This window comes from Schistocerca gregaria, chromosome 1 (assembly GCF_023897955.1).
Source record: "Schistocerca gregaria isolate iqSchGreg1 chromosome 1, iqSchGreg1.2, whole genome shotgun sequence".
Lineage (NCBI taxonomy): Eukaryota > Metazoa > Arthropoda > Insecta > Orthoptera > Acrididae > Schistocerca > Schistocerca gregaria.
Window position 1 is genome coordinate 1,072,988,517 of NC_064920.1, and position 26,552 is coordinate 1,073,015,068.

At 39.2% G+C, this 26,552-nt stretch overlaps 1 protein-coding gene across 2 annotated transcripts in view; it reads right to left on the reverse strand.

Annotated features, from left to right (window-relative positions):
• Positions 1-26,552, reverse strand: part of LOC126281652 (putative inorganic phosphate cotransporter) — a 257,128-nt gene that overhangs the window by 118,564 nt on the left and 112,012 nt on the right. Inside the window, exons 10-11 of one of the 2 annotated variants that reach the window (XM_049980793.1) lie at positions 8,801-8,936; positions 7,360-7,963 (exon numbers count right to left, since the gene is read on the reverse strand). In XM_049980793.1, the coding sequence (XP_049836750.1) occupies positions 7,923-7,963; positions 8,801-8,936 (177 nt within the window). In that variant the 3' untranslated portion in view covers positions 7,360-7,922. Of the gene's footprint in view, positions 7,964-8,800; positions 8,937-26,552 lie in introns of those variants that run through there. The other variant, XM_049980802.1, reaches the window with a different exon arrangement.

Here is a 26,552-nt window from a genome sequence, read left to right on the forward strand (position 1 = left end):
GATGACTTATACTTAACATTAAAAAAAAATAATGCTGGACAAAATGAAGTTGTACATCCATTAGAATTATTTGGTATATTTATAATGATTATGAAGAAATTATATTGTATTTAATGTAACTGTAATTTTTACTTGGTGTTCTAGAAAAGATTAAGAAGTTTCTGTTCTTCATTGGACTATTGAAAATGATAATTTTACACCTCCAAAAGAAGATAAACTGTTGTAAATAGTATGGAAGTTTCCTGGTGTTAAGTATTAACGAGAATATTACCTTGAAGTAGAGCAAAAGAGGCCTGAAACCCAAAAACTCCTATTTATTTCTTTGAACTCCAAAAAACTGAATTGTCTGAATTACAGGGAAAACGAAATTTAGACCTAGATATTACTAATTATTTTAATTCTACCGAATATGGTTTGCTTCACGTTATGTTCGTTGTTTTCCAAAGTAATTGGAAAAATAATCAGTTAAAGGGAACCTTCTATGTCAGATCAAGTTAAAATACAAAATATTTATTTGAAAAATGGGAGTAATAACGTTTTTCCTCAAGAATTATGACATCTTGGTCCACCAAGTAGGCCTAACTTCTTTAAAGCTTACAATTCTTTTAGAGATTTTAAGAGACTAGCTCAATTAACTAATAATATAAGTGTAAGTTTTTTAAATTTGTATAAATCTATATGTCTAAAAGAATAAATGTTGTAACTACTCAAAAACTATGTGTATTCTTTAATGACAATCTACCTAATGATAGAACTGCCTATGTTATTATGTATGCTAAAACGAATGTAACTGATGATTCACAATGGGGATTGCTTACTGAAAAGTTTTAATTACATAAATGAATGAAAAATTTGAAAAAATTAGAGTATTTTTAACTTTATACTTGCATTTCCTTTTCAAATATTTTCAGAAAAATACCTAAGTTAAAAACTAAATGTTTAGTACTTCAAAAATTAAAACGTTTTCCAATGTTTGGAAAACTTTTCAATAATTGACTCCTTAATTTTTTGTGTATAAAAAACTTAAAACAAAAATGAACATGATTGGTAGAACTGAACATCTATTAACTAAATTATAACTGTAGTAATGGTTGTGCAGAAGTGTTCAGTAAATTATCAGAATTTAAAAAACAACTCTTATATCATTCTAGAAGCCAAAATTCTAGCACCAAATTTGGTAATAAGATTTTATTGCTTTTAAATGATAAAAATAAAATTACTCTTCCAGAACGTTATAGTACAATCTTTACAAATAAAAGTGATAACCTAGATAAAAATGTTAGATTATTTCTTAATATTTGAGGTAAAAAAACAAATAAAGGTCGTCCCACACATGTGACTGAATTTCAATAAATTTTGGAATTTTTTAATTTTTTAATAAAATTAAAAACTTCCTTACTATTATTTTCAAAGTTTTGTAAGTAGCTCATTTTTGTTGATAATTTATAAATGAAAATTTCGTTTTGTGGGTGTAGAGAATTTTTTGGTTGGAAAATAGTAAGAAATTAAAATCTTGTTTTCCATCCTGGAGTTTTTAATCGAAATGGTCTTTGAACTAGAATCGTCATAAGTATACTACTCATGCCCATCTGTCGTCTGAATAAGGAATAAGTTTCCTTTTTGCGTTAAAAACCTACTTCTTATGACGTGAAGTCCCCTAAAAATGTCAACACTATGAACGTCCTGACCAGGCTCAGTCTGTACCTGCACACCAGAAACTGAGATTCAACATTGTGATGATGAGAGCACTGTCTCTTGAAATGCATTGTTCAATTATATCAAGTACTAACAAAGTGGATGAACCGAAATAACTATAACTAATTCAGAACAATGTTTGTTACAATGTGTAACCATTCATCTACCTGCTACCCTGTAACCCTTTAAAATTTGCTGTTTTTGAGAGTGGCATTTATTCCTCTGGGTTATCAACTCATCTGATAGAACAATTGCAGATGGAAAATGGAAAATACTGGACAAAACAGCTTTCAAAATTTTAACCATATGGTGAGTTACATTAGATACGTTTCTTAAAAGTATTCTCTCGATCTTCAGGCAAGCATAATGGAGAACAACACATTCAGAAGAATTGCAATGATTTCCAGGAGAAATTTAAAAGAAAATATTGGTCACCGAGGCACAAGAAAAAGTAACTTTGGATTTAGTAGTTTCTAAGGACTATAACAGTTCATGGGGTAGCTATAGTGGCATGTGACAAGATTTAAATATGTGAACAACCCATTACAGGAAACATTCAGTGTAGGCCCAGGTATTACCTGACCTTGCAGAGAGAGACATTTGGAGGATGGATTAATGTAAACGATCTCTTAATTTTTATAGAATACCTAGACACAGTAAATAAAGAAAGGGGAGATTTCACTCAGGGACAGAATACACATAAAGGAAACAGCAAAAGTAGTTGTTACCCACTGAACTTTCCAAACACTCTGTAATGAATCAAGCATTCGAAAAAATGGTTCAAATGGCTCTGTGCACTACAGGACTTAACATTGGATGTCATCAGTCCCACTACAACTTGGGATTCTGTGTTTTAATATATGTAGTGAGTATTTGTAAATATAAATGAAATAAAAAGTAATGAAAAATACGTAAACACTCTGCACTTGTCCATAGTTTTTAAAGTAAGTTGTAGATAAATGCGTTCATTAAAAAAAAGACTTTTAGGTTCTTGGCGAACTGCCTTCAAAGATCAGCACCTGTAAAATAGGGGTCGGTATTAAATACTTCGATAATCTATACAAATGTGTGAGCAATGGCCTTAAGAAAATTATTAAAAAAAACGAATATAGAATAAGGAAGCAGGAAACTGGTTTTAAATTCCCAGATAAATACACTAGGGTACGTCGACAGGTATGAGAGGAAAGGTCAAAGACTTTGCCTAAGTTTAAAATTAGAAAATGAGGCGTGTCGGTATTTGCTGTAGGAAGAGGAGAGCTGAAAGATAAGCAAATTCACAGAAGGGTTGTGTATTCAGTGACCAGCTGATCCATGGAAGGAATAAGCTGAACTATCTTTGTTTGGAAGGAAAAATGAAGGAACATTTACATCAAAAATACTACAATGAATGTACATAGTGCCTGCATAAAAAATAAGTTATAAATGCGACTAGTGCTGCACTGTGGAAAAAGCTGCGCCGTTTAGGTATAGGGAAGCCAAGATCTGACGCTGTTTATCAAGTGTCTGCAGAAGAATTAAACTATTTCTTCTCAACAGCTGCAAACTGCCACGCAGCGACAAATTACCAGCCCCAAGATATCAATCTCTCGAGAGACAAGTTTTTCCTAAAACATGTCACTACCGGCACAGTACACAAGGCAATTATGAGAATCTCTTCCGAGACAGTAGGAAATGATGGAGTGAGCATTGGCATGATTAAGAGCGTCGTAGACACTATTATTCCAGTTATCACAGACATCTTCAACCTGTCTCTTGTCAGTAGTACATATCCTACTGAGTGGAAGCAAAGTTTAATTAAGCCTATACCTAAGACTGACAACCCTAAGTCGCCAGGTGACTACAGGCCGATCAGCATACTACCTGCAATTTCTAAAGCCCTAGAGTACATCGTCCATGAACAACTGACCGATTACCTCAAAACTCATAACATTCATGACGAATATCAGTCAGGCTTTCGAAAGCACCATAGTACAGCAACCGCATTAATCAAAGTAACTGATGACATTAAACGTGCTATGGACAGACGTGAAGCTACTATCCTAACACTGCTTGACTTTAGCAAGGCTTTTGACACAGTTGACTTCGATATATTACTAATTAAAATGAAACAGCTGAATTTCTCAAACAGCGCAATACACTGGTTCGACAGCTACCTCAAAAACAGAAGTCAACAAGTCATTTGTGGGTCGGAAAAGTCATCATGGAAAAGCGTGCGCTCTGGAGTTCCCCAAGGCTCCGTCCTTGGTCCACTACTCTTCTCACTGTACATTAATGATATTTCTTCAGTGATTCACTCCTGCAACTACCATCTTTATGCCGACGACATCCAACTGTACATAAGTGCAAGCCCCAAAAACATTGCTGGCGCAGTAGCGAGTATGAAAGCAGATCTTTGAACCTAGGTCTGAAACTAAACCCCAAGAAATCCCAGGTCATACTTATATCTCATCCAAAGTTAATCAGCCTGTACTTTCGCGAAATAATCCCTAAAATACTCCTCAATGGTACCCAACTACCATACAAAAAAACAGTAAAAGACCTTGAAATAATCTTGGATGAACACCTAAACTGGGAAGAACAAACTGTCACAGCTTGCCAGAAATCGCTCTCCTCCCTACATGCAATTCAAAAATTTAGAAAAATATTTCCAACCCATGTTAAACAAAAATTAGTCTTGCCTAATCTTTACTACTGCAATGTAGTTCAACACGGCACAAATAGTGAAAATTCTAGATGCCTCGAGCTAGTGATGAATGCTTGCATTAGATAAGTGTGCAATATTCGGTTGTATGATCATATCAGTCCTTCATACTCCCAGCTAGGTTGGATACGCCCACATAAGGTACGCGATCTCCACACGATGTGCTTACTTCATCGATTTCTTAGCCACTGGTGCCCCCAATACTTATCTTCTCACATTAAACACCTATCATCATTCCACAATCACAACACCAGATCGGATACGTCTATCATCTTGGCTGTACCTTTACATAACACAAAATCTTTCTCTGTGTCATTCTCTATCTCAGCCATACGACTATGGAACGCGCTCCCCTGTGATCTGCGTCTTATCCAGAACTGCTCAACATTCAAGAGGGAACTCAAAACTTACATATTAGGGACGGTATAGCCACCATTCTTGTGCCCCTCCCATCTCTTTCTTTCTCCTCTCCATCACAGCTTCGAATTTTACCATTCTATTTCTCTTCCTCTAACCTATCTACCTCTTATATATATCTTTCACCCCATTCTGTCGTCTTATGTCTCTGCTCGATGAGAATAACTCACAAGCTGCAAGAACATAACGAGAAAATTCCCAACTAACAATGGGACTGACATTCAGAAAAGAAAAGTATGTTTACTTTCATATACATAGTCATTATTATTATTATTATTACTATTATTATTATTATTATTATTGATTGTTACAATTATTTATATTGTTATAATTATCATTGTACTACTGTTATAATATCTATTTTTTTTCTTTAACATCAATACTGCATAATAGGCTTTATGTCCTTAATGTTATGTAGAAACTGTAACTCGTTCAATCTGAGTATGCCTGGTTAGGTGTAAGAGAGGGCCTGAAGGCCCTAATCTTGCCAGGTAAAATAAATGCATAAATAAATAAAATAGTGCATAGGTACAAAGTTTTAAAATGAATGGGAATCACAGTAATGAAGTTATCTCCGAAACAGTTACGAGTAAATAGACTTAGCGGTATGATATTCATTCTTTGAATCTTCGTTTCTCTACACGTTGGATAGAATACAGATCTGAAATTTGAAACAGTGCATAGGAGAGTAGACTAAAATGTCTGTATGTAGCTCTTTATGGCAAATAAAGCTTGAAACTTTTGCATCTCAATAAAGTTGAGAAAGTTATCATGTTACAAGCTAATCACAAAAGATTAACATTGACTAGGAAAAAGGTAATCGTCATAGAGGCCGAGCAATCATTGCAAATGCTTCGCACAAGGCCTGGTACATCATTACACAATTTTGTATGAGTATAGTAGCCAGCTGTTAATACAGTAAAACACACAATGAAAAAGTCGTTCATTACATTCTAATTTCGTGTTTAAATACATGTTTACTATTAAATTGAACATCTTATATTAAGAAATAACTAAGGTATTACAAGGATGTAATATCCTTTTACAGTTAAGCTGATTATGATAAACACCTGTCCAAAACTGGGAATGTCAGCTATGATACTTACTCTTGGTAATAAAGCGATTATTAATTGAGACTGACCATCTAAATAGGTATGATCGTACATGACCTGTTGTGTCAGGAAATTAAACTGAATTCTCTCTCACGAGACATTAATCGGAGGAATGATAATAATTTACCAAACATTCTAGGTAATACTATGAATGTAATGAGCATATTAAGTTATTTTACACATGTTTCATCTTAGTAACAGGATCCATATTGGAACATGTTGACATCATGTAACCACATATTTCAGTTTTTGCCATTAAACTAATAAAAGACAGTCTAGGATAAAACTTATTTCGATAAGTACGGTATGTACAGAACTTCCTACTGTGCACACCTCCTTTTTCATCTGTACACAGATGTGCGGAGGGAAATGTGAGTGCAGAACATCCAACAAGGATGGAGCGATGAGGTGTCTCCCCTTTGGAGGGAAGGGTCGTTTATACTTCAGCGTCACGGCTTAGAGGTGTCATGGAAATTCACAGAACAAGAGGGGCTGGCGGTAATAGTCACATCCCGAAACAAACGAAGAATATTTTGTGATCTGTCACTTCCTTCGGTGATAACATTCTGACAACTTCTGTCACGAGCTTGTCTATGTAAATATTGTCGAATAACCATCTCCGCGGTCGGTATTTTAATTGTTTTATGAGAGAAGCAAACTGCAGAAGAGTTTATTAATAGTGATTATGTGATTTCGTAGCTAGTTGGCGTGGATGAGAGCTCTGTTACAGTCACACAGTACAATTAGTGACACTATCTAGCAGGTCCACAGCATCAAGAGACTATTCGAAGGCGACAGTAAAAAGCTACAGTAAAAGGCGACAGTTAAAAAATAATCAAGGTTACATTTATCACGAAAACCATCGTTAGTGGAACTGTTGACTGTTACGTCCTAGAACTTGATCCGTAAACATTTCAATATCATTCTTCATCGCAAATAGATCTCAGCTCGTATGGACTGCGAAAGACTCTATCAGTGCAATACTTAAGTAAATATTAAAATATCATGTCCTTAGCGTAATTGTAAAGCAGCTCCCTTTCTTTCAAAGTAATTCATTTTCTGTTGAGTTTATAATCCGTATTTACAGTCCATGTAAAGCTATACGAAACAACGGACTTAAATGATAGTTAATTCTTAATACAGTCCACAAAATTGGATTTGGGGACAATTACTCTGTTCATGTACACACTTTCCACATTTGTAATGACTCTTCTTGATGATGCGACCTATGGAATACAACGAATGAATGCGTGTCTCGACGAATGCAAAAGAAAAAGATGCACATTACGAACACGCTACCATAATGCTGTTTAAGATGTAGAATCAAAAATATTTAAGCCTCCACGGTCTTATTCAAATGTTTTTTACCTTATATTACTGTGGGGCCTCTTCAGAACAAAATTGTTCATGAAAGAGGCATTGAATATAAAGGCGTTTCTGTTGAAGTGAGGTTTATTAATTTTTAAATCACAGAAAAAAAGATTGGTCTATTAGGCAGTGAACTGTTGTCACAGATTCTGGAGATACGCTTCTCAAAACTGAAGCAGAAACAAGCCATACAAAAACAATACCCGTGTCTCACACTTACACTCATGTAATTATGGATTCCTCAGATCTCTTGGTCTCGATGGAATCACATCCTTATTCACCAAAATTCTTCAGGTAATTCACAATAATGTCAGATAATACTTCATGTTAAGTTAGATTAAGTTATAGTTTCACTGCCACTTCTGTAGTATCATAACTCTCAGCCTTCTGTTGTAGGAGTAGTAGTTCATGTATGTTATGATGTGGATACCATGTTTTTAATTATCATGTATACATTTGGTATCGAATAATATAAAATATGTTTCTTCCAAGCGACGTTGCTATATTACTCAAGCTGCAGAAAAAGTGTATGTTTTGCAGAGATTTCTTCCCTGTGTCTTCTTTATGCGCAAAGTTTTATCGTGAAGAAACCCGTGTTTCTCTCACTATATTCCATACGGCTACTGACGTCACGTAAGAGTGGCTCCAACTGCAACCTTTTCTGTAGTTCCTGGAACAGAAAAAAGAAATTTCATTTGTTACTTGCGGGTCAATTATATGGTCCAAGAGTTTAAAAGTGCTTGTCATGTATTTCCCAACAACAGAAATTTAAACGCAGAGCTCTCAGCACTCACAAATGCTCCATCCAAGTATTCGCTTGAACATGGAAGTGGAGAACAATGAAGACCTTCCATTTTTAGATGTCTTGGTCCGCAGAAAAGATAGCGGTTTCGTGAGTCACAGAGTGTTCCGTAAACCAACCCACACTGATCTACTTCTGCAAGATAGGATCTGCCATCACCCATCCAAACCCTTTCGTGTATTACGGACTGTCAGTCATAAGGCTAGATTTATCTCAGACCCAGAGAGCATATCAGCAGAGTTTATCCATCTTCGCTCTAAGTTTGTGCGGTAGGGTAATCTGATATACAGATTGGAAATATGTTTCAACCAGCAGGCACCAAACCTCGAGAACTGCCAGAAGAAACGAACGATTTCGTGTTCTGATTTCCCTATTCAAGCGGTCTGTAATCTTTTGAACTGAAACGAAAGCCACGACTCAAATGCTCTGGGAGTATTAATTCAGTTGGCGCCACGTTGCAAAAGTAAAGTAGATGTGATTGGACTCAAATTTTTCACACCTATGTGAACGGTTACTGGCGCAAGTTGAAGGGAGTGGCGCACGTAAACATGCCTGAGAAAACTCACTTTACAGGTACATTTTACCTAACATAATTATTTGGCAACTGATGATAAATATTAAGTGTGTATGACAATATACTAATAACTTCGACAGAACTTCTAGTAGCACTAATCGCATTAGATCTAAAGTATTCAAGCAACTCACCTGTTTTCTTTCCTCTCGAATAGTTAGGGTCGTTCCAAGGTTGAACTGCGCCGTCACCGAAGATAACGAAAATCAGATTGCCCACAAAGAAGACTGCAGCTGCCGTGAGGAATACAATTCTCCATTCTTGAATGGTCTATTTGAAAAAAAATTTAAAAAACTCAAATTTAATGGAACAAACGTTCTCACAAGCTGATGATAAAGATCTCTAGTCAGTAGTTTACATATTATACTTTAAATAACCAGCTCAGAAGTCACAGCCAAAATAAATGAACCTGGCTTCTCACTGATTTATGCAGAAATGCAGCTGTAGTGGTTATGCAAGTTCTGAGTTACAGAGAGTTCTGGCAGACTTTTGATATCAAATTGAGATGATAAATAATTAAATTGAACAATTAATTACCCCCAAACCCTTCACCTTAGCCTATTGTTATGTAAACTGATTGATGATTCCCTAGATATACCTTTATTTATGACCTCCTGAGGAAAATCTGTCCCTCTGACAAGCCTCTCATTTCTCCCCCTCCAACTCCCCAACTCCTCTGGGAAACAGACACCTTTTTGTTGTCCCTCCACAGTTTAGTTCTGATTCCCATTTTATGCTATTGGGAAATTCCCCACCTCTCCCAAGTTCCCTCTCTCCACCACTCATCTAGAAAATGGCAGCAAAAAGACTCAGTCTGTGCTGAGAGGAAATGTCTCATGACACGAAATTCAAATCAATGTCAATAATATATTGTTTAATTCAATTTGCATATTCTTTATTTAATGGGAGACTAAGCCAAATGGGCTCAAAAAGTCGATTTTAGATGTTTGCATACTTTAAATGTCCACTATTTTCCTGCATAAAATAGTTTTTGTTTCATGTAATTATTACGACTTTTTTGTGAACTATGACGGTTTTCCTGGTGCTCTCTGCCATGTGGAATATAATGCCACCATTTGTTTTTTGCCCCAAGCAGAGATAATGCACAGGTTTATTTTAGTCTTTGGACATTATTTCCTGCTTCTATTGTTTTATAGTGTCATGCTATCATACCCAGTATCCACTATCGATATTCATCATTCCCATCATGTTTGTTATTGCTGTCGAGCCTCATTGGTTGTACTTCGTGAAGTTTGTTGTTCCTGAAATAAGTGCTGATGCACATTTTCTCTGGTTACACATGTTTTCATAAAAATGTCGCAAATACAGAAATTCTCACCTAAATTAAACTTGAGAGGAAATAAATACGTAAAGGTAAATGAGGTTAATGGGTCAAAGAACACAAGAATGGTTCAAATGGCTCTGAGCACTATGGGACTTAACATCTGAGGTCATCAGTCCCCTAGACTTAGAACTACTAAAACCTAACCGACGTAAGGACATCACAGCCATCCATGCCCGAGGCAGGATTCGAACCTGCGATCGAAGCAGCAGCACGGTTCCGAGCTGAAGCGCCTAAAACCGCTCGACCACAATGGCTGACAACACAAGAATGTTAGACATAAAGATTATTAGTACCTCAAGAAAGAAACTGTAGTCTCTTCAAGAAGTTTCCTCCCTGCCAGCTTGTGGAGATGAACACTCTTGTCGAAATATTGTGGTAATCTTAGGACTTCGTGTGATCTCATTTTCAAAAATATTGTGTGCAGAATACCTCACGGTGACGTGTCCTTGGGAGAGAATCAGTATCTTCACAAAGGAATCCCATCAAACCTGACCTAAAATTATACAAAATATGGTGCAGTGTCCACAGCAATGGCATCAGAAATGACAAGTAATAATTTGTAAGGTTAGTTTATGGTCCCAGATCTGTTGTTAAAGGGATGGAGGCGGGTAACCCCGTGATGCAATGCATCACTTGACATTTCAAATTCAAATGCAAAATTTATAACTTACAATAAACTTACTGGAACTGTTGTTGCTGAAGTTGGTAACATTTCAGTGATGGAAACAGATGAAGCAGCGCTTAAGGAAAGTAATAACAGTGAAAGTGGTGATATTTGTGCAGGTCTCGATGGCAGCTGGCACAAACGTGGCCACACTTCACTAAATTGTGTCACGAGACTTACATTATTTGATACAAGCACAGTATTTCGTGCAGAGGTTTTAAGCGAGTACTGTTAAACGTGTGGCAGTGAAACTGAGAAAGAAGATGAACATAACTGTCAGATACATTATACTTATTCAGTTGGTGGGATAGGAGTAGGAGTAATTCTCAGGATTTGTAATCGTTCAATGGCAAACAGTGGTGTCAGATACACACAGTATTTACAGGAATGTGACAGCACAGCTTATGACCGGATAGGTGGAGAAAAAACCTATGGTCCAAACGTTACACTTTCTGAATTATAATTCATTGGGCATGACCAGAAGAGAAAGGGATCCAGAATGTGAAAATTATTAAAAGAAAACTCAACAATAGTACTGGAAGATGGTAAGAAGATAGGTAATAAAGGCTGCCTAACAAATGTTGAAATAGATAGATTAATAACTATTGTGGCTTGGCCATTAGAATTATAGGGAGTTTAGAAAACATGAAAAAGGCTTTGTGCACTGTCTCTTCTCTAAGCTTTCCACGAATGAAAATCCTGAGCACTGTCTTTGCCTGAACGATCCTGACACTTGGAGCAAGTACAAGAGAAGTACAAAATATGACCACAAACCTTACTTACCTGCAGCAGTAATGAATGAAATTAAACCTACATTTAGAGATCTTTGTAAAGATACTATGTTGACAAAATGTCTTAATGGTCAAGCGCAAAATTTAGACAAATGTGTGAATTCTGTCATTTCAAGCCAGTTACCGAAAACTGTACTTATTCAGATTACAACTCTCAGATTTGGTGTTTATGGTGTTATTTTACACTTCAGTGATTGTGTAACAAGGAAACAATCTTTTCGAAGTATTGGGCATAAAATATAGTGGAAATATTGCCAAATTCTTGGTTGCAAATAGATAGAGAGAGAATCCGCAAATCAGAAATTGCTAATTTAAAATGCACAAAACAAGATAGACTGAAAAGAAGAGGGACCAAGAGAGGAAAAGAAGATCAGTATGCTTCAGATGATGCTCAGTTACGAGTAGGAAAATATTAATGGTAAGTAATTCTTCTCAATAACTAAACTAAAATTGCAATACTAAACTTTAAATTGATTTCTCTCAAAACCACTTTGTTCCACTTTCGTCATCCATCATTTTCTCAAATAAGTGGGCTAGAAAAATGAAATGTGGTCAATTTGTACTCAGAATGGTAGTAACTTATTGCAGGTAAATTTAGAATCACCAATCTACCAGCAACTGTTCTGTAATAGTTGATATATTAAGAAAAGTAACATTTTATTAGTGAGAGAAAAAAAATTTCTTCAATTTGCATAAGAACTATTTTGTTAATTTTACTTGTAAATACAAGCATATATGTTACACACATTCAGTAAAAATTCAACACTTAGTCCTACTGAAAAGTCTACCTATTCAAAGAGTGAAATTACATTGGCAGAATTGGGGATAAAATAGCTGTCCGTCTCCCCCTAATCAGTTTTTGAAAGACATGGCTCACTTCTGTACCACTCAATCGCGCTTCTCCTCTAATTTAATAATTGTAATCGCTGATGGATGCCGTTTTCGATACTAAACTCCATCAACTGTAGACCAGAATTCAGCGGCGTTCGATATTCGATACCCATAGAGCCACCTCTGCTCTCTCCTGTAGCTACTTTCAGTTGTAACGTCTGCAGACCAAAAGACGTGCCTAACTGCCCAAGGAACCCCCATTTGTTCTTGCGGCTCCCAAACGAAGCATCAGGTGGCAGCATTCCTTTGGTCAAGAAATTCCAGATTCACTTCCTTTGTCTGTCACTCTTAAATGGTTAATCCTGTTTGTGTGAAAACATGCATGAACCGACATGTCCAAAAATGCAGACTGAGGTCTTCATACCTCATCAGAAAATTGTGCTCCTGTTGGGGACAAAGAGACAGCTGGCACAATTGTGATACTAAAAATGGTGCCAAATAGTCCGTTTGCATTATATGAGCAAATTAATTATTTAAAAATTTACATGAGTCAAATAGATTGCTTACTACACTAACCACCTTATGGTAATTCTTCTTTGTAACAAAACTTAGTTTTAATGTTTGTGAATCACACATAAAAACTTTGAAAATCAAGTAATTAAATTTCCACCAGAAACAGATAATAGCTCTAAGTATATTGGAGGTCTTCTATGCACCTACGTTTGGTGACACAGGGACATTCCTCCGACACAAATTTTTTCACCAAATATATTGGACGATCGCGCACACACACACACACACACACACACACACACACACACACACACACACACCACACACAAACACACACACAATTGCGAAATGCGCCATCCACTGACTGCTAGAGAGCTCCTATTGCGCTAGTGAGGAAATGCCCGTACACAGTGTGTACACCAGCTGTTGCGTGTACATCTCCTGCTGTACCAGACGCTCAGAGTCTCTCCTACAGACTGTCGCCTTGACCGCCACAGATTGAATCGATCATTTCACAAGGAGGGGGGAATAATTGTCCAGCGCAAACGATCGGCATATTGAACCCTCTCACACAACACATATATCCATTTTTTCGCCGCTCAAACCAGCATACTGGTTACTTCGCTATTACCTATCCAAGAGGACGCTGCTGGTGGGAGTTCCCGCAAATGTAGGCAAGTACCGACAGGTCTTTTTTTTTTTTAACTAACCGGTCGTCACAGGCTAAACTGTAGGTTCCTGTCAGCCAAGGTCCATAACTGCTGCTGCCACTGACTGCAGCACAGTAAAAGACAAGCAGGTGCGGCTTGTATGTACTATCTGCAATTCCGTCCAGACAAACACACCACAGCTAAAAAATTCCACTTACTCGTACTTTATCTGAGACACGAATGTTATTGTACATAAATCTCGAATATTTGACACAAAATGTAGATTCCTTCATTTTATAGGAGTTATTTTCGAAGACAGGAGAAATACATAATTTTCACATCGCTAAAGTATGGTGACTTGTTGTGAAAATCCTGTAGAACAATATGGCATAGGCTATATTTAATCTACGTATTCTCTCATCAGATAAAAGAAATCTGTTCTTGTCAGTTTAATGTCTCATACGTACTGCCCCATAGCACAAGAATATTGTTGTTGTGGTCTTCAGTCCTGAGTTGGTTTGATGCAGCTCTCTTAGCTACTCTATCTTGTGCAAGCTTCATCTCCCAGTACCTACTGCAACCTACATCCTTCTGTATCTGTTTAGTGTATTCATCTCTTGGTCTCCCTCTATGATTTTTACCTTCACACTGCCCTCCAATGCTAAATTTGTGATCCCTTGATGCCTCAGAACATGTCCTACTGACCGGTCCCCATCTTGTAGTCAAGTTGTGCCACAAACTTCTCTTCTCCCCAATCCTATTCAATACCTTTTCATTAGTTATGTGATCTACCCATCTAATCTTCATCATTCTCCTATAGCGCCACATTTCTAAAGCTTCTATTCTCTTCTTGTCCAACCTAATTATCGGCCATGTTTCATTTCCAAATAGGCTACTCTCCATAAAAATACTTCATGAAACGACTTTCTGACACTTAAATCTATACTCGATGTTAACAAATTTCTCTTCTTCAGAAAAGCTTTCGTTGCCATTGCCAGTCTATATTTTATATCCTCTCTACTTCATCCATCATCAGTTATTTTTCTCCCCAAATAGCAAAACACCTTTACTACTGTAAGTGTCTCATTTCCTAATCTAATTCCCGCAGCATCACCCAACTTAATTCGACTACATTCCATTATCCTCGTTTTGCTTTTGTTGATGTTCATCTTACATCCTCCTTTCAAGACACTGTCCATGCCGTTCAAATGCTCTTCCAAGTCCTTTGCTGTCTCTGACAGAATTACAATGTCATCGGCGAACCTCAAAGTTTTTATTTCTTGTTCATGGATTTTAATGCCTACTCCGATTTTTTCTCTTGTTTCCTTTACTGCTTGCTCAATATACAGATTGAACAACATCGGGGAGAGGCTACAACCCTGTCTCACTCCATTCCCAACCACTGCCTCCCTTTCATGTCCCTCGAATCTTATAACTGCCATCTGGTTTCTGTACAAATTGTAAATAGCCTTTCGCTCCCTGTATTTTACCCCTGCCACCTTCAGAATTCGAAAGAGAGTACTCCAGTCAACATTGTCAAAAGCTTTCTCTAAGTCTACAAATGCTAGAAACGTAGGTTTGCCTTTCCTTAATCTATCTTACAAAGATAAGACGTAGGATCAGTATTACCTCACGTGTACCAATATTTCTACGAAATCCAAACTGATCTTCTTCGAGGTCGGCTTTTACCAGTTTTTCCATTTGTCTGTTAAGAATTCGTGTTAGTATTTTGCATCAGTGACATATTAAACGTATTGTTCGCCAATTTTCACATCTGTTAGTTCCTGCTTTCTTTGGGATTGGAATTATTATATTCTTCTTGAAGTCTGAGAATGTTGTTGTTGTTGTTGTTATTGTTGTCTTCAGTTCTGAGACTGGTAAGATGCAGCTCTCCATGCTACTCTATCCTGTGCAAGCTTCTTCATCTCCCAGTACCTACTGCAGCCTACATCCTTCTGAATCTGCTTAGTATATTCATCTCTTGGTCTCCCTCTACGATTTTTACCCTCCACGCTACCCTCCAATGCTAAATTTGTGATCCCTTGATGCCTCAAAACATGTCCTACCAACCGATCCCTTCTTCTAGTCAAGTTGTGCCACAAAATTCTCTTCTCCCCAATCCTATTCAATACCTCCTCATTAGTTACGTGATCTATCCACCTTATCTTCAGCATTCTTCTGTAGCACCACATTTCGAAAGCTTCTATTCACTTCTTGTCCAAACTATTTATCGTCCATGTTTCACTTCCATACATGGCTACACTCCATACAAATACTTTCAGAAATGACTTCCTGACACTTAAATCTATACTCGATGTTAACAAATTTTTCTTCTTCAGAAACGCTTTCCTTGCCATTGCCAGTCTACATTTTATATCCTCTCTACTTCGACCATCATCAGTTATTTTACTTCCTAAATAGCAAAACTCCTTTACTACTTTAAGTGTCTTATTTCCTAATCTAATTCCCTCAGCATCACCCGATTTAATTTGACTACATTCCATTATCCTCGTTTTGCTTTTGTTGATGTTCATCTTATATCCTCCTTTCAAGACACTGTCCATTCTGTTCAACTGCTCTTCCAAGTCCTTTGCCATCTCTGACAGAATTATAATGTCATCGGCGAACCTCAAAGTTTTTACTTCTCCATGAATTTTAATACCTACTTCAAATTTTTCTTTTGTTTTCTTTACTGCTTGCTCAATATACAGATTTAATGACATCGGGGAGAGGCTACAACCCTGTCTCACTCCTTTCCCAACCACTGCTTCCCTTTCATGCCCCTGGACTCTTATGACTGCCATCTGGTTTCTGTACAAATTGTAAATAGCCTTTCGCTCCTTGTATTTTACCCCTGCCACTTTTAGAATTTGAAATAGAGTGTTCCAGTCAACATTGTCAAAAGCTTTCTCTAAGTCTACAAATGCTGGAAACATAGGTTTGCCTTTTCTTAATCTTTCTTCTAAGATAAGTCGTAAGGTCAGTATTGCCTCACTTGTTCAACATTTCTACGGAATCCAAACTGATCCTCCACGAGGTCTGCATCTACCAGTTTTTCCATTCGTCTGTAAAGAATTAGCGTAAGTATTTTGCAGCTGTGACTTATTAAACTGATAGTTCGGTAATTTTCACATCTATCAGCACCTCCTTTCCTTGGGATTGGAATTATTATATTCTTCTTGAAGTCTGACGGTATTTCGCCTTTTTCATACATCTTGCTCACCAGCTGGTAGAGTTTTGTCATGACTGGCTCTCCCAAGGCCGTCAGTAGTTCTAATGGAATGTTGTCTACTCCGGGGGCCTTGTTTCGACTCAGGTCTTTCAGTGCTCTGTCAAACTCTTCACGCAGTATCGTATCTCAAATTTCGTCTTCATCTACATCCTCTTCCATTTCCATAATATTGTCCTCAAGTACATCGCCCTTGTATAAACCTTCTATATACTCCTTCCACCTTTCTGCCTTCCCTTCTTTGCTTAGAACTGGGTTGCCATCTGAGCTCTTGATATTCATACACGTGGCTTCCTTCTCTCCAAACGTCTCCTTAATTTTCCTGTATGCAGTATCTATCTTACCCCTAGTGAGATCAGCTTCTACATCCTTACATTTGTCCTCTAGCCATCCCTGTTTAGCCATTTTGCACTTCCTGTCGATCTCATTTTTGAGACGTTTGTATTCCTTTTTGCCTGCTTCATTTACTGCATTTTTATATTTTCTCCTTTCATCAATTAAATTCAATATTTCTTCTGTTACCCAAGGATTTCTAGCAGCCCTCGTCTTTTTACCTAATTGATCCTCTGCTGCCTTCACGACTTCATCCCTCAGAGCTACCCATTCTTCTTCTTCTGTGTTTCTTTCCCCCATTCCTGTCAATTGTTCCCTTATGCTCTCTGTACTTTGTACAACCTTTGGTTCTTTCAGCTTATCCAGATCCCATGTCCTTAAATTCCCACCTTTTTGCAGTTTCTTCAGTTTTAACCTACAGGTCATAACCAATAGATTGTGGTCAGAGTCCACATCTGCCCCTGGAAATGTCTTACAATTTAAAATCGGATTCCTAAATCTATGTCTTACCATTATATAATCTATCTGATACCTTTTAGTATCTCCAGGATTCTTCCATGTATACAACATTCTTTTATGATTCTTGAAGCAAGTGTTAGCCATGATTAAGTTATGCTCTATGCAAAATTCTACCAGACGGCTTCCTCTTTCATTTCTTAGCCCCAATCCATAATCACCTACTTTGTTTCCTTCTCTCCCTTTTCCTACTGACGGCTTCCAGTCACCCATGGCTATTAAATTTTCGTCTCCCTTCACTACCTGAATAATTTCTTTTATCTCATCATACATTTCATCCATTTCTTCATCATCTAGTTGGCATATAAACTTGTACTACTGTAGTAGGCATGGGCTTTGTGTCTATCTTGGCTACAATAATGCGTTCACTATGCTGTTTGCAGTAGCTTACCCGCACACCTATTTTTTTATTCATTATTAAACCTACTCCTGCATTACCCCTATTTGCTTTTGTATTTATAATCCTGTATTCACCTGACCAAAAGTCTTGTTCCTCCTGCCACAGAACTTCACTAATTCCCTCTATATCTAACTTTAACCTAACCATTTCCCTTTTTACATTTTCTAACCTACCTGCCCGATTAAGGGATCTGACATTCCACTCTCCGATCCGTAGAACGCCAATTTTCTGTCTCCTGATAACGATGTCCTCCTGAGTAGTCCCCGCCCGGAGATCCGAATGGGGGACTACTTTACCTCTGGAATATTTTACCCAAGAGGACGCCATCATCATTTAATCATACAGTAAAGCTGCATGTCCTTGGGAAAAATTACGGCTGTAGTTTCCCCTTGCTTTCAGTCGTTCGCAGTACCAGCACAGCAAGGCCGTTTTGGTTTTTGTTACAAGGTCAGATCAGTCAATCATCCAGACTGTTGCCCCTGCAACTACTGGAAAGGCTGCTGTCCCTCTTCAGGAACCACACGTTTGTCTGGCCTCTCAACAGATACCCCTCCATTGTGGTTGCACCTACGGTACGGCCATCTGTATCGCTGAGGCACTCAAGCCTCCTCATCAACGGCAAGGTCCATGGTTCATGAGGGGGGGGGGGGGGGGAGTCTGAGAATATGAAACTCATTTTTGGCTCATGATTGAGTGCTAGGAGCATGCTCAATGTCTGTCACAGGATTCTCTTGAAGTAGCCAGATGCATCGTCACCTACACAGTGTCTTTCGGCAGCAGCTCAGACGAGTTGTAAATATCAGGTTTATACTGCGAATCACTTCATAAATTCGGTAATATAGCTCATTTTATTATGATGGTCTTCTCTCCCTGAGTTGATGCGAGATTGTAATTTCATTAAAAGATATGGCCACAACGAGAAAACGCTGGATAACCACTCCAGCTTTCGAATCGTGTCTGTGGTAGTCTTGAGAAGTAAGCATATAGATGTAAATGCACATTTAGTCTATATTCGATTACATCCCTCCATGCATTTAAAGGTACACGAAAGTGACGGAAGAATTTTATCCATTATTTATCGAAAAAACAGAAGACAGAACTTCTGCTGCTAGTTGTCTCTCACAAGGGAACCTCTGCATCGCACACCCCTCAGATTTAGTTATAATTTGACACAGTGAATAGGCCTTGAAAGACTGAACACAGATCAACCGAGAAAGCAGGTTGTGTGGAACTATGAAAAAAATAAGCAAAATATACAAACAGAGTAGCCCACGTGCAAGATAGGCAACATCGAGAATGACCTGAGCTCAGAAGCGCTGTGGCCTCGTGGTTAGCGTGAGCAGCTGTGGAACGAGAGGTCCTTCGTTCAAGTCTTCCCTCGAGTGAGGAGTTCATTTTCTTTATTTTCGCAAAGTTATGATCTGTCCGTTCGTTCATTGGCGTCTCTGTTCACTGTAGGTTTAGGGTCTGTGTTATGCGACTGCGCCGCAAAACCGTGCGATTAGTAAGTGAAAGAACATGCCTCTCCAATGGAAACCGAAAACATTTGATCGCAAGGTCATAGGTGAACCGATTCCTCCACAGGAAAACACGTCTGATTTATTCTACACGACACAGGTGACGGCATATCCGTCACATGACAGGAATATGTTGTCGACCCACCTAACTTGTACGCTTGGCGAATGGGTAAAAAGATTCTTATACAATAGGTTTGCTTATAAATAAACAAGTCTTCTGCTACCAGTCACGATTTTTTCTTTATTTCATTTTTCGCACGACGCGTTTCGAGAAATGATTCCCATTTTCAAGTGCGTTCTTTTTATGTGTGTTAAGCCATTTCTTTTGATGTTGTCAGTGTGTGTGAGTCTGCTTCATTTTGTTGACTTTTATTTTTCTAATGGTCCATTTGTGTAGAGTCTCACACACAGTTAACATCACACACAACTTGTACACTTTACACATCGAAAATATCTTATATAAACAAACAGTTTAAATTGTATACTACAGCACTGAGGATGGTCACTAAGTGACCGAAAATCGATTTTGCAGATAATAAAACAAAAAAATACGACCAATGCTGTCTCTCCTTCCAAGTATTTTCATTATCTGGTCGTGGTGCACAGAACACTCCATGGAGTCGCAAATCAATAAAATGAATAGCGATAGCTATCCTTCATTTCCCTACATAAAAAATCAAAAGGCGAAATGCTCTTGCATTTACCTCTTAAAAGTTTTAATTCACGTTCATTTCAGAAGTCGAATCCAATTAATTAAGATACCTGTGACATCCGTATTTTTGAAAGGAATCTCTGTGCACTAGTGTTGTAATGGCATCCAAAATATCCAAATCGCTTATGGGCAAAACATTATACCATGCCATAGTCATGTGAATTTGCAGGCATGAATTCTAGCGACAAAAATTCTCTTGTGCGCATTGTAATGCTCAGCCCATACTTATTCATAATGTACGAAAAATACCACTGTAATCAAGTATATGTGGCTGCTTAGTATAACAGAGGAGGCAGCAGCTTTCCTCGAAGTAGCTGCCCTCTTTCTAATTTACTCGATCAAATTTAGCCGGCACAGTTATAAGGAGCTTTAAACACTGTAGCGATATTTAATGACTAACACAGCATATAGGTTAAGTTTCTAGATTCCCTTGTCGTTTGTTCGTGTTTGTAGAATGCAGAAATGCACAGACATCTATGGCTCTATGAGTTGCTACTTGCTTTCACACTCATTCCGAAAAAGGCACTTTTTTTGGTAATGAGCATTTGAACAAGTAGCAGCTCACGGACTTAAATGATTTAAAAAGGTCATTAAATTTCACTACTTTCCACTTGTTCAAACGATGCTAGTAACAAAAATGTGCCTTTTTCGGAAGTGATAAATTTAAGCTTGGTGAAACCAAACGAAGAAGATATTTGGCGACACTGTCCCTGCCAGGCTGCTTTAATCTGCGCCCGCGACGACTGAATTGGCTAACTTCAATGCTAATTAAATCGGAAACGGCACAATGGATCGAATTTTTTATCATTTATTTCTAAGCACAGTCTACCCTGGAACACTCTGACAAGCTTTTCTGACTGTTTACAACCGCCCTTTATTTTATGAAGTACCTGCAAAGGGCATTTTTATAAAATGTCACATATTACGACAGGAGTTAGAATTGGTCAAAAGCAGAAGAAAAATACCTATCAGCCATGTCCGGAAAACCAATACCTGTTCACATAAGGACCAATCTGTTTTCTTATTACCGTATGGCTGGTACACAGAAATACGTGTAAACAGTATAGTGAGCATTGCATGTGGTTACCACCAACCTGACACATCCTTCATCCCTTCTTCGCAGTGAATCACGTGCTCTTTTAAATACACTGGCTCCAACTGAATTGCGTCACACGCACTTGTCAGTTTCCTGCGACGCCTGCATATTGTTAATGCGTTTGGCATACACTAGTGCCTGTGAATGTCCCCTTAGCCAGAAATCCTACGTATTCAGGTCCGGTGAATGGGGAGGCCACGCTACCGCAACTCCTCGACAATCCATCGCCCGTAAAGCGTTGCGCTGAGGTACTGTCGCGCGATCTGTAGCAAATGTGGCGTTGCCCTGTCTTTGTGCAAGCGTATCGTACACCAGTAACTCGAAGAATTCATATCGCGCATAAAATTGCTGATTCTCGGCACCTGTTAGCAGTGTCGGCTGCTGTGTAAGATCACAAGAGCACGTGAACACCGTAACTTACGACACCTTACGGTTTTATTGGTTATCTTTTTGAATGCAGTTAATCGTAACATAGACGCTGAAATGTTTTTTTTTCCTTTATTGAATTCCGATTCCCCCCGAAGGGGGCGGGCTGCAGCAGCTTATTAGTTTGTTCTGCAGCCTACAGACTTTTGAAAACACAAGAAGAAGATAAGAAACAATAAAAGCAGGCGATAAAACGGCGGAAAATTGTGGAAAGTTAAAACATAAACCAAAGGGTTGGCAATGCCAATAAAATACACAGGAAGCAGACAGGTAACATAGTAGACAGACAAAAAGCATGGCGACAGTCTGGTTTCTGTTCGCAATAGATATAAAAATCACATCCAGCGACAGTATGATGTACGTTCCCAATACTTTGGAAAAGACACACAACACTGAACACTCACTGTAAACACTCCACTAAAATGTCACCACAAAGATGACACACCATAGCCAAGGGCAGATTGGGGGGGGGGGGGGGGAGGGACCTGGACAGATGGAGGGGGGACAAGGAGGGAGAAGAGGAAAAACGAAAGGGTGGGGAACCAAAGGAGGGAGAGCACTCATAAGGGGGGGGGGGGGCAGGGCAGACGCGAGAGGGAATGGAAAAAGGCAGAGGAGGGAAATGCAAAAGGACTCGGTGGAGAGGAGGGGGGCAGAGAGAGGGTAGGTGGGGAAAAAAGAGGATGGAAGGGGGGGAGAGGTAGCCCAGGAAAAGGAAGAAGGAAAGGGGGGGTGAGGATCAGAGTTAATAGGAGGGATAAATGGAGGGAGAGAGGGCATCATCCAGGAGGGGGAGTTGATGGAAGCCACCTTGGGAAAGGAGATGAAGGGTGTAGAGATGGAGGGTAGGGGGGACACAACAGCGAAGACGTGGCAGGGGGCGGGCATGGGAGAGGAGAGGAGCAACCAGGGGGTGAGGGGGATCAAGGCGGCGGGAGGTGTAGAGGATGCGGATATGCTGAAATGTGAAAGATACAGCACTTAAATATACGCTGCTACTGCTCCTGTAGACACCATGAAACTTGGCATCATGTCGAGAGCACACCTTCAGTTGTGCATCTTTTAAAGAGCTTCCCGCATGCGCAATTACTGTAACGTAATTGCCTTATGGTGCTCATACATATGGATTTGATAAACAACATGCATGGTTCACAATGTGTACAGCTGCAAGTTTACATCAGTGCCATCAGGTTGTAGCGAGCTGTGGCAGACTTTTATCCCCATAGACTCAACATAAATCCCGCTAGATAACAGCACATTCCTTAGATACGCCAGTTCACACACTATACAGTAAAATGAGATCGGACGTCTGTACACTTTCTAGTTATACTGACAAAAAAATCTATTTTGTGGGCTTCTGAATGAGTTATAGTGAATTAAGTTTTGAATTTTATCATACAGTAACCCATTTGAGGTGCTGAGAATCATAAGGGCCTAAAGCAGATCGCAATCGATTGTCAGATTGTAGCATTTATTCATGCTTCTGGAATCTGTTCATTTTATGGTGAGTCAGGTTTATTTGTGCTGTAGGCCCACACTGTATGTATGAAAATTCACGTAATGCTCTCTAGTGAGAGCGGTCTCTGATATTCTCTTAAATGTGGGATCGATGACGGTGTGGTTGTGCCCTTTAGGTCCTTGCGGATCTCAGCGCCTCATTTGTATTCTAGGGAAGTGACCATGTTGGTTTAATCATTTGGTTCAATCATTTGGTTTAATCATTTCCATAAATGGCAGTTTGTGCTTAGAACTGGTTGTTTACTATGCGGGGATCGGCTTTCGTGTGTAACGTAAACATAAACTAAATTGAATCAATTTTAAATGCTAACAGAAAAGTAAAACTGTGAGTTCCCGAATCGTGCTTTGGGAGCTCAATCGGTGGAGCACTTGCCCGCGAAAGACAAAGACCCGCGTTCGAATGTAGGTCCGGCATACAGTTTAAATCTTCCAGGAAGTTTCATATCAGCGCCCTCTCCACTGCAAAGTAAAAAGTCTACTCTGGGAACAGAATAGCAAATTACCAGGAAAAGTTAGCCGCAAAGATTCAAATGGCTCCAAGCACTATGGGACTTAACATCTGAGCTCATCAGTCCCCAGAACTAGTTAAACCTAACTAACCTAAGGACATGACACACAACCATGCCCGAAGCAGGATTCGAATCTGCGACCGCAGCAGCAGCGTGATTCCGGACTAAATCGCCTAGCCACAAAGCAACCATGGCCTCCGAGACCAGATCCTTTGATTGAGAAAGCGACGAAATGACATAAGCGTGACTACAAGCGAACAGTTTACAAGGAACTGTAAAATTGGTATAAGTTGTTGTTTTGATGTAATGTAATGTAAGAATATCTGATTTTCAGCTCGGAAGTAAATTCGTGGACTCATGCTTTTTTGTACATTTGTTCAAAAAATGGGAAAGCACGGAAACTCCCACTTAAGCAAAATTGCGAAACGGAACGTTGCGACACTCACAAATTATTACGATCTTGCCCTAAACTGTTTTTAAGTACGTACAAAACAAAGAAAATACATAAAAAATTCAATTTTTTGTCAGATTAGTTATGCATATTATGGTTATTGTTATTATTATTATAGTCATTATTATTATTATAGGCTATGCCTGTAGTTGTATAAACATATTGATAAATATGACTATTAAACGCCTGATACTATTAATTTAACACTATCAAGTTTATCTGAAATTGTGAAAACCCAGAATGTATATTTACGAACCGCCACTGCCTGTTAGTCTGAAAAGTGCATGAACCCTCTGAGTCTTCACCGACAACTCGCGCACATAAATTGATACTAAAGCGATCCTGAAACATCACTCCCATGATTGGTGGAGTTGCTCGTATTACGGTGATTTCCTATGCCGTCTCCTATGAATCCTGCCTCGTACTACAATATTTCTCGTCACGAGTAAAATGCCACATATCTCACCAGCTATTGCTTTCCAGGCATATCTTTATGAGAACTTTTCTTCTAGCTTTGACCTTTAGCCCCACTTCTAGGAATATGTGACACATTTTTAAGACGTTGTATAAGTTTCTCTTTATTTTTATCAAAAAATGCACGATGTCACCTATAAACAGTTGAGTGCTACCATTCCTTAAAATACACACATCAAAAAAAGTTTTGCATCACCTCGGTTCCGCGTGTTCCGGAACCTGCACAGAAAATTGGAACATAGATCAACAGAAACATCATTTCTGCCCTTTTTATTGCTCATGTAAACCACACATTGCGTGTTGAACCACCATACAGCCAGACCCTCAGAGGTGGTGGTCCAGATTGCTGTACACACCGCTACCTCTAATACCCAGTAGCACGTCCTCTTCCATTGATGCATGCCTGTATTCATCGTGGCATACTAACCACAAGTTCGTCAAGGCACTGTTGGCCCTGATTGTTCCACTCCTCAACGGCGATTCGGCGTAGATCCCTCAGAGTAGTTGGTGGGTCACTTCGTCCATAAACAGTCCTTTTCAATCTATCCCAGGCACGTTCGATAGGGTTCATGTCTGGAGAACATGCTGGCCACTATAGCCGAGCGATGTCGTTAAAAAAATGGTTCAAATGGTTCTGAGCACTATGGGACTCAACATCTGAGGTCATAAGTCCCCTAGAACTTAGAACTAATTAAATCTAACTAACCTAAGGACATCACACACATCCATGCCCGAGGCAGGATTCGAACCTGCGACCGTAGCGGTCGCCCGGTTCCAGACTGAAGCGCCTAGAACCGCTCGGCCACACTGGCCGGCTCGATGTCGTTACCTTGAAGGAAGTCATTCACAAGATGTGCACGATGTGGTTGCGAATTGTCGTCCATGAAGACGAATGCCTATCCAATATGTTGACGATATGGTTGCACTATTGGTCGGAGGATGGCATTCACGTATCGTGCAGCTGTTACGGCGCCTTCCGTCACCACCAGCCACGTCAGCCCCAAATTATTCCACCCGAAAACAGCATGGAACCTCCACCTTGCTACACTCGCTGGACAGTGTGACTAAGACGTTCAGACTGACCGGGTTGCCTCCAAATACGTCTCCGACGATTGTCTAGATGAAGGTATATGTGACACTCATCGGTGAAGAGAACGTGATGCCAATCCTGAGCGGTCCATGCGTCATGTTGTTGGGCCCGTCTGTAGCGCGCTGCATGGTGTCGTGGTTGCAAAGATGGATCTTGCCATGGACGTCAGGAGTGAAGTTGCGCATCATGCAGCCCACTGTGCACAGTTTGAGTCGCAACACGACATCTTGTGGCTGCACGAAAAACATTATTCAACATGGTGGCATTTCTGTCAGGGTTCCTCCGAGCCATAATCTGTAGGTAGCGGTCATCCACTGCAGTAGTAGCCCTTGGGCGGCTTGACAGAGGCATGTCATCGACAGTTCCCGTCTCTCCATGTTCGAACGACATCGCTTTTGGTTCGCTCCGAGACACCTGGACACTTCCCTTGTTGAGAGCCCTTCCTGTCACAAAGTAACAATCCGGACGTAATCGAACCGCGGTATTGGCCGTCTAGACATGGTTGAACTACAGATAACACAAGCCGTGTCCCTCCTTCCTGGTTGAAAGACGAGAACTGATCGGCTGTTTGACCTCCTCTGTCTAACACGCGCTGCTCATGCATGGTTGTTTATATCTTTGAGCGGGTTTAGTGACGTCACTGAACAAACAAAGGGATATCCACAGTCAATGTCTGTCTTCACTAGTTCTGGGAACCGGGGTGATACAAAACTTTTTTCGATGTGTGCATTTCTTTACTTACATACAAATCACAGTAATAGTATCTATACACGTTTCATAAAACGTAACTGACAAAGACAGCATGAAAGATATCCTTCGTC